We start from the raw sequence: 9,078 nt of genomic DNA on the forward strand, positions 1-9,078 counted from the left end.
CAGATGGCTGACAAGTACAGCCTTCCTGGTAGTTTTCAGTTGATCTTCTGGAAGCCAGTCTGCAAAGGAAAGCATCACAGTAAAGACACCAGTGGGATTTGAACTCATGGCCTCCGGATCATGTATACTGCGTCTCAACCCATTGAGCTAACAGATGGCTGACAAGTACAGCCTTCCTGGTAGTTTTCAGTTGATCTTCTGGAAGCCAGTCTGCAAAGGAAAGAATCATAGGAAAGACATCAATGGGATTTGAACTCATGGCCTCTGGATCATGTATACTGCGTCTCAACCCATTGAGCTAACAGTTGGATGACAAATATAGCCTTCCTGGTACTTTTCAGTTGATCTTCTGGAAGCCAGTCTGCAAAGGAAAGAATCATAGGAAAGACATCAATGGGATTTGAACTCATGGCCTCTGGATCATGAATACTGCGTCTCAACCCATTGAGCTAACAGATGGCTGACAAGTACAGCCTTCCTGGTAGTTTTCAGTTGATCTTCTGGAAGCCAGTCTGCAAAGGAAAGAATCATAGGAAAGACATCAATGGGATTTGAACTCATGGCCTCTGGATCATGTATACTGCGTCTCAACCCATTGAGCTAACAGTTGGATGACAAAAATAGCCTTCATGGTAGTTTTCACTTGATCTTCTGGAAGCCAGTCTGCAAAGGAAAGAATCATAGGAAAGACATCAATGGGATTTGAACTCATGGCCTCTGGATCATGAATACTGCGTCTCAACCCATTGAGCTAACAGATGGCTGACAAGTACAGCCTTCCTGGTGCTTTGACTTGAACAACAAACAAGACAAATAACTTTAAAAAAAATGTGTTACAGCATAAATATAAATCTTTTTCATGGGGGGCCCTGACACTACATCTTTTCACATTGGGGTCCACTGCCCAAATACATGTCAATTTGGGGGGTTGACAACAAAAGGTTTCAGAACCACAGATTCCAAGGAAACAGCTGTAGGTGAATGGATAGAGTCACTGACTAGTGAGCCGCAGGTAACAGATTCAAGCCTCAGCTACAGCAGCAAGTCAGGATGTCAAATCAAATAGGTATTATTAGGAGTGAAATGGTTGTGTTTCTTCACCCCAACTGCACATGACAGCAGTTTTATATCAGTTTACATGTACTTATGACTCTGAGTAGAGTATAGCCTGACTTAAACAAACAAATAACAATTTAGTATAGTCAGATTATTTTTTACACAACTTACATTTTGTAATCAAACTACCGAAACGAAAGTTGGTCACCACAGAAACGAAAGTTAAATCCGAAAAAATTACTAAGTGTGGAGGCCAAAATCGTCCCCCCAAAAACCTGTTAGGAGTACGTTTCAGGCAATTTAGAGTTGATTGGTAGTACTTTGTAGTGACTCTTTTTGGTCCCTAACATTCATCGAGCTCTGGACTTAGTAAATATATTTTTTCACCATTGTGTCACTACCGAAACGAAAGTTTGTCACTACCGAAACGAAAGTTAAATCCGAAAAAATCACTAATTGTGGAGGCCAAAATCGTCCCCCCAAAAACCTGTTAGGAGTATGTTTCAGGCAATTTAGAGTTGATTGGTAGTGACTTTTTTTGTGAATTTCTTTTTCCGTTTCGGTAGTGACGAAAAAAAATTGGTGACGAAAAAATTGGTGACGAAAAAAAAGTTGGTAGTGACGAAAAAAAAATTGTTCCCCCAAAAACCTGTTAGGAGTACGTTTCAGGCAATTTCAAGTGGATTGGTAGTGACTTTTTTTGTGACTTTTTTTTTCCGTTTCGGTAGTGACGAAAAAAAAATTGGTGATGAAAAAAAAATTGGTAGTGACGGAAAAAAAAATGTTCCCCCAAAAACCTGTTAGGAGTACGTTTCAGGCAATTTCAAGTGGATTGGTAGTGACTTTTTTTGTGAATTTTTTTTTCCGTTTCGGTAGTGACGAAAAAAAAATTATGACGAAAAAATTGGTGATGAAAAAAAAATTGGTAGTGACGAAAAAAAAATGTTCCCCCAAAAACCTGTTAGGAGTACGTTTCAGGCAATTTCAAGTGGATTGGTAGTGACTTTTTTTGTGATTTTTTTTTTCCGTTTCGGTAGTGACGAAAAAAAAATTGGTGACGAAAAAATTGGTGACAAAAAAAATTGGTAGTGACGGAAAAAAAAATGTTCCCCCAAAAACCTGTTAGGAGTATGTTTCAGGCAATTTCAAGTGGATTGGTAGTGACTTCTTTTGTGATTTTTTTTTTCCGTTTCGGTAGTGACGAAAAAAAAATTATGACGAAAAAATTGGTGATGAAAAAAAAATTGGTAGTGACGAAAAAAAATGTTCCCCCAAAAACCTGTTAGGAGTACGTTTCAGGCAATTTCAAGTGGATTGGTAGTGACTTTTTTTGTGAATTTTGTTCCTCCAAAAACCTGTTAGGAGTACGTTTCAGCAAATTACAGGTGGATTGGTAGTGACTTTTTTTGTGACTTTTTTTTTCCGTTTCGGTAGTGACGGAAAAAAAATTGGTGACGAAAAAATTGGTGACGAAAAAAAAATTGGTAGTGACGAAAAAAAAAATGTTCCCCCAAAGACCTGTTAGGAGTACGTTTCAGGCAATTTCAAGTGGATTGGTAGTGACTTTTTTTGTGAAATGTTTTTTTCGTTTCGGTAGTGACGAAAAAAAATTTGGTGACGAAAAAATTGGTGATGAAAAAAAAATTGGTAGTGACGAAAAAAAAATTGTTCCCCCAAAAACCTGTTAGGAGTACGTTTCAGGCAATTTCAAGTGGATTGGTAGTGACTTTTTTTGTGATTTTTTTTTTCCGTTTCGGTAGTGACAAAAAAAAATTGGTGACGAAAAAATTGGTGACGAAAAAAAAAAATTTTTTTGGTCCCTAACATTCATCGAGCTCTGGACTTGGTAATTTTTTTTCCGTTTCGGTAGTGACACCATTGTGTCACTACCGAAACGAAAAAAAAATTGTTCTCCCAAAAACCTGTTAGGAGTACGTTTCAGGCAATTTAAAGTTGATTGGTAGTGACTTCTTTTTTTGGTCCCTAACATTCATCGAGCTCTGGACTTAGTCATTTTTTTTCCGTTTCGGTAGTGACACAATGGTGTCACTACCGAAACGAAAAAAAAATTGTTCCCCCAAAAACCTGTTAGGAGTACGTTTCAGGCAATTTAAAGTTGATTGGTAGTGACTTCTTTTTTTGGTCCCTAACATTCATCGAGCTCTGGACTTGGTAATTTTTTTTCCCGTTTCGGTAGTGACACCATTGTGTCACTACCGAAACGAAAAAAAAATTGTTCCCCCAAAAACCTGTTAGGAGTACGTTTCAGGCAATTTAAAGTTGATTGGTAGTGACTTTTTTTTTGGTCCCTAACATTCATCAAGCTCTGGACTTAGTAATTTTTTTTCCGTTTCGGTAGTGACACAATGGTGTCACTACCGAAACGAAAAAAACATTGTTCCCCCAAAAACCTGTTAGGAGTACGTTTCAGGCAATTTAAAGTTGATTGGTAGTGACTTTTTTTTTGGTCCCTAACATTCATCGAGCTCTGGACTTGGTAATTTTTTTTCCGTTTCGGTAGTGACACCATGGTGTCACTACCGAAACGAGAAAAAAAATTGTTCCCCCAAAAACCTGTTAGGAGTACGTTTCAGGCAATTTAAAGTTGATTGATAGTGACGTTTTTTTGGTCCCTAACATTCATCGAGCTCTGGACTTAGTAATTTTTTTTTCGTTTCGGTAGTGACACCATTGTGTCAAAAAAATATATATTCCCCCAAAAACCTGTTAGGAGTACGTTTCAGGCAATTTAAAGTTGATTGGTAGTGACTTTTTTTTGGGTCCCTAACATTCATCGAGCTCTGGACTTAGTAATTTTTTTTTCGTTTCGGTAGTGACACCATTGTGTAAAAAAAAAAAATGTTCCCCCAAAAACCTGTTAGGAGTACGTTTCACGGAATTTAAAGTTGATTGATAGTGACGTTTTTTTTGGTCCCTAACATTCATCGAGCTCTGGACTTAATTTTTTTTTTTTCGTTTCGGTAGTGACACCATTGTGTCAAAAAAAAAATTATTCCCCCAAAAACCTGTTAGGAGTACGTTTCAGGCAATTTAAAGTTGATTGGTAGTGACTTTTTTTTTGGTCCCTAACATTCATCGAGCTCTGGACTTCGCAGCATTGTAAGTACAATTAGAAGGTACTTTTACATTACTGGAGTATTTCCAATTGTCTATACTTTTACTTACATCTCAGAAGCAAATATTGTACTGTTACTCCACTACAATTATTTGAAAACTTTAGTTACTAGTTATTGTAGATATAAATTATTATATTATAAAAACATACATTAACCACTTGCCTTTCCCAGATGTACAACCACAAGGCCGCACGCACGTACGCACGCACACGCCACTAACCTGTACAACACTCGGGTCCAGATTGACGAAGGTATCCATGTCCATGTTGACATTGGAGGCAGCGGCACTTCTCACATAGGAAAGGGATGCACCACCTACAGGTCATAAAGAAAATACTGAATTTATCCATCTCTGAAGTGTGTGTGTGTGTGTGTGTGTGTGTGTGTGTGTGTGTGTGTGTGTGTGTGTGTGTGTGTGTGTGTGTGTGTGTGTGTGTGTGCGTGCGTGTGCGTGCGCGAGAAATTTGAGACATTGTGAGGATGTTTGAGTTAGGCTATTACCACTGGTATACATTACAGTACAGACAGTTGTGTATGAACTTGGGGGCCTTGACATGGAAATGTTTGAGAACCACTGCAATATACAGTATGTGTTTGTACGCATGTACATGTGAATGAATGCTTGCTTACCCAAAAATGGCTCTGTATTCTGGAAGCTGGTAGTGCTGATAGCTGTAGTGCGGCTGAGTCCAGAGAAGGCTTTTTCTGCGATGTTAAAGAGCACTTTCTTCTTCTCCAGCGTACAGCTGGACACTACCAGCAAACTGGAATTACTGGAAACACCAGGAGACACACAGCACACATCTCAAAAGAGTGCTACCACATTTTCAAACACAAATGTAATTTATTCAGTCTCTAAAATTCAGTCCCTTACATATCTTATTTACCTTTTGGCTAATATGTCATGGAATCACACACATCACTCTTTTATAATTTGTTGTACGATGTTGCTTGTAGAAATGTATGCTAATTTTACTACTTTCTTTTTTATTTGTGAAAATGCGTGAATTATTATTATTAGGACTTTTATTTCTATAAAAAATAATTGATTCTTATTTTTGCCAGCCCAAAATACGGATGCCAGGGTTAATTAGGTTAAAAATAGTTTTGGGTGGGGCGCCCATTGGCCTAGCGGTCCAGGCGCATACCATATATAGGCTCTAATACAGTCTGACAGAGTGTCGTGAGTTTGAATCCCAGTCCCGACAACCTTTGCTGCATGTCATTCCCCATCTCTCTCTCCCTGTTTCCTGTCTCGCTCTACTATACACTGTCAATAAAGCCCAAAATATTCCCAATTTATTTTTTATAATAATAGTTTTTTGGATTAATGTCGATGTTCAAGTGTGTGCAAGTAGTGAAGAAATACTAAAGTAAACATGATTTACGATACTACTGGCTCCCTCCCCAACACCCCTCACCTGAGGGTGTCCTCTGAGATGGTCTGTAGGACACTGGTATCCAGGGAACACAGGTTGGGTCCCTTGACACAACTGAGCTCTGCACTGCCAAGACTGTTGCCCGCCTTAGTCAGATACTTGGAAATGATGGCCTTGGCCTTGATGGCGACAAAAAATGTGTTAGTGCCATATACATGTACTGCACACATTTACGAACACACATGCAAAAACGTGTAAATATAATCACAACGCATTATGTTTTCTCACTTTTACACTGATTACACTGCCTGCCACTGCAACTGGAATCACTTTATTTGCGATACCTGTTCATTCATGCAATACATTTACAAGACTTTTATCTTGGTGGTAATGTGGTCAGACAATATTACATATTATGGTAAAAGGACAACAGCCTCACACGCAAGAATACAATGCAAAATACATTGGAAACAGACTTTCCAAATGTCTTCATGAAGTTATTATCATCTAATTGGATGAAATACGCCAGGCGCACCAGAAAAATACCAATTGTTGACCACAGGGTTGTTGGGGGGCAATATTTATATATAATATTTTTTTTTTACATTCATGGTGTAGCCCCTTTAAAATGTAAGCCATTTAACATCATCACAACACACTCACATGACTTGGTAGACATCACAGGGTGGCTTAACCTAAGAAATAAAATAAAAGTCAATGCATTATAATAATAATTATTATTATTATAATTACTATTATATTTTGCTGTACGTTTTTTAAGCTGTCATAAGACGCTCTACAGATGAGGTTACCTCTCTAGCGAGCAGAACCAGGTGGTGCAGGAACTCAGGAAAGTCTCCTTGAGACTGTGTCAGATGGTCAAACACTGCATGGATGATGACGTCTTTCTCTGGAGGAGTAGGCACCAGCAGCATCTCTGCAGTCTGCTTCGGAGTCAGGAGGTGTAGAACCTCCATCTGGACACGTTTAAGACAAGAGACAGACAGACAGGACATAATGGGAGAGGGCAGGATATGAGATTTAACCACTGAAGCCCTATTTTATACGTAATCGAATTATAATGTCACACTCGCAAATCAGCTATTACGTTTTTGAAAATCTTGCAATCCTGTGATGACATGCCCAAAATATACGCCAGGTTGAAAGGTTATTAAGTTACTGAAATTGTAGTGTCAAGTACAAACAATCAAATCAATGTTTTCAGTAAAAATGTTCAGATTATCCACACTCACTCCAGAGAAGTCACGGTTGAGGTCATAGAAGTCTGTGATGGGGGCGAACATGGAGAAGAATCCAAAGTTCTCCTCCAGCCATTCTGCACTATGGCTGGATGAGGAGACACACTGAGGATCTGAAGATAAATACACAAGTCAGTGTAGGCTATAATAGTAAAGTATTAGAATAGAGTAATGTTTTACTCAAAAATGTACCCTGAAAGCAACAGAAATTCCTGTACATCTGCAGACAAATGGTCCTCTGAGCTTGTCTCTAGCTATGGCTACTTGGTTCACTTACCGGACGTGTTGTGATGTAGCAAGAAGGAATGGATGAAGTGTTCGTACATCACTGGGCTGTGGTTGTGATCAGGATCCATGAGACGCATATGATGACTCAGGTCTTTTACTCTGGACCCAGCAATGCAAAGAAATGTATCATTATTCCGGGACTATTTTGTGTATTTCGACTATAAGTGTTTTCCAAACGTAGGGTCTTACTCTTGACCCATTTTTGGGTCACAGACCAGGTTTTATGAATTAAAGTAAGGTAAAGTTTTTTAAATCAACAGATTTTCAGAAATTAAAGAAAAGGAAAAGGAATACAAAAGATTTTCAGAAGATTTTAAGAAATACATTTTTTAAATATGCATACTTTATAATTCATAATGATTTTTCTTAAAAGTTTAGGTCCCAGGAAGTCACCAAATGTATCTTTCAGGTCTCAAGCTGAAAATGTTTGGGAAACAGTTATGTTCTAGAGAAGATAGCATTCCCTTTATAAACGGGACAACTCACAGGGCTTGGTAAACAGGACAGGTGAAGTTCTTAAAGCTGAGGCAGTCGAGGAGGCTTATGGGAACTGTAGGCAGCAGAGGCAGCAGTTTGATCTGGAACCACATCCTGATGAAGTCTGGGTCCTCCAGGTTCTCCTGGGTATCATCGACTCTGACATAGTGAGGTTGCTACGGGCAGCACAGTGCATGAAACGGGCCACATTTTCCACTGCGTTGGTAAGCTGGTAGAAGAGATGGGGAGAAGGATAATGGATGTACAGGCATGACTTTCCTATCCGACGACATCTAGAATAGAATTTGGAATCCTTTGTGTAATACATTTAAATTAAAGAAATTCAGAAACAATTAATAAAGCCTTCTCACGCCACATGATCTTTCTTCAAGGGTGATGCTGCAAGTGTCCTGGACCTCAGTGGTGTCATTGCCCATGTCCAAATAGCTGTTCAACAAGCAAGCACAATAATCAGCATCATATTCATAGATAATGGACAGTGGACGAAACAAGGGACTTACAAAGGACATAACCTGCAATATTTCTGGATGGCCACCAGAGGGTGCCCAGAGGCTGACCTTTGTTATCACTCCAAAAGCAGGACATTGTTGACCTTTGTCTTGTTAGGTTCACTATCACAAAGTGACAAATTCCTTGCGTCGGTTTGTATTTAAGTTCCCTTTAATAATTTTAACTTTGTTCAGCCACCTACCCTGTGTTCACATCTTAGTAAAGGGCTTGTGTTTGTCTTTCCTTTTGTAATCTTTGTGTCCTGCCTTGCTTAGGTCACTTGTTTAAGGTTACAATCAACAATTCCAGTTATTACTCACTCAATATTTGCTATCTCGCATGTAATATTCAAAGAAACGTTTTGAGTTAATCCATAAATAAACGTTGCCCTTTTGTTGATTTCCATTATTTTGTGTTGTGTTGTGTTGAATGTGAAAGGAAACAGAAGTCCACTAACACCACCGGCACTCTTAATTAAACTAGTTCGGCTCATCCAGGAAAATCTGTGACTTTGGTCAAGACTAGCCTGCACAACATAATTGGAAAGACATGGACGCTGGACTGTACATGCATCTACTCACTGTATGAAAGAATATGAATTGTACTTACAACACTTGGTGGAAGGCATACTTGATTTGGTCAGGGAGTTGCCCATGGGGTAAGAATCTCTGTAATAGTGGCGGTACAACATGGTTGAACCAATCCTCCACATTTGTCACATCAAACTCTTCCATTGGTTGGGCTATGGACGTATCATGTGGCGTGTACATGCCAGCCAGCTCAGCTAGGGTCCAGTTCAGCAGGGTCTGGGTCAGAGTCATGCTTCCGATCTCGGATACATTTCTCTGGAGAGCAACAGATAGATAGGAATGTCAGGGTCATGTCAGGTTAGCAGATGTAATATGCATAACCATAATAAACTAGTCATATAAAAACAAGTAATTGGCTTCTCATATATGCATATAGTATATG

General features: G+C 39.0%; 1 protein-coding gene and 1 long non-coding RNA gene across 2 annotated transcripts; both read right to left on the reverse strand.

The window, feature by feature from the left end:
• Window positions 1–5,610: 5,610 nt before the first annotated feature.
• Window positions 5,611–7,713, reverse strand: LOC311050097 (uncharacterized protein; the record flags this gene model as incomplete). The annotated part of the gene is made up of 5 exons (XM_084064062.1): window positions 7,606–7,713; window positions 7,109–7,218; window positions 6,826–6,944; window positions 6,385–6,549; window positions 5,611–5,751 (listed from the first exon to the last, which is right to left on the reverse strand). Exons 1-5 carry the CDS (start codon window positions 7,707–7,709, stop codon window positions 5,611–5,613), a joined length of 639 nt encoding a protein of 212 aa, XP_083920188.1. The 5' UTR covers window positions 7,710–7,713.
• A 34-nt stretch (window positions 7,714–7,747) lies between these two features.
• On the reverse strand, window positions 7,748–8,775 carry LOC311050165. The gene is made up of 3 exons (XR_014601269.1): window positions 8,716–8,775; window positions 7,968–8,043; window positions 7,748–7,825 (listed from the first exon to the last, which is right to left on the reverse strand). It is a non-coding gene; the product is annotated as an uncharacterized lncRNA (long non-coding RNA).
• Window positions 8,776–9,078: the final 303 nt, after the last annotated feature.

This window comes from Gymnoscopelus microlampas, assembly GCF_963454915.1.
Source record: "Gymnoscopelus microlampas genome assembly, chromosome: 8".
Taxonomy (NCBI): Eukaryota; Metazoa; Chordata; class Actinopteri; order Myctophiformes; family Myctophidae; genus Gymnoscopelus; species Gymnoscopelus microlampas.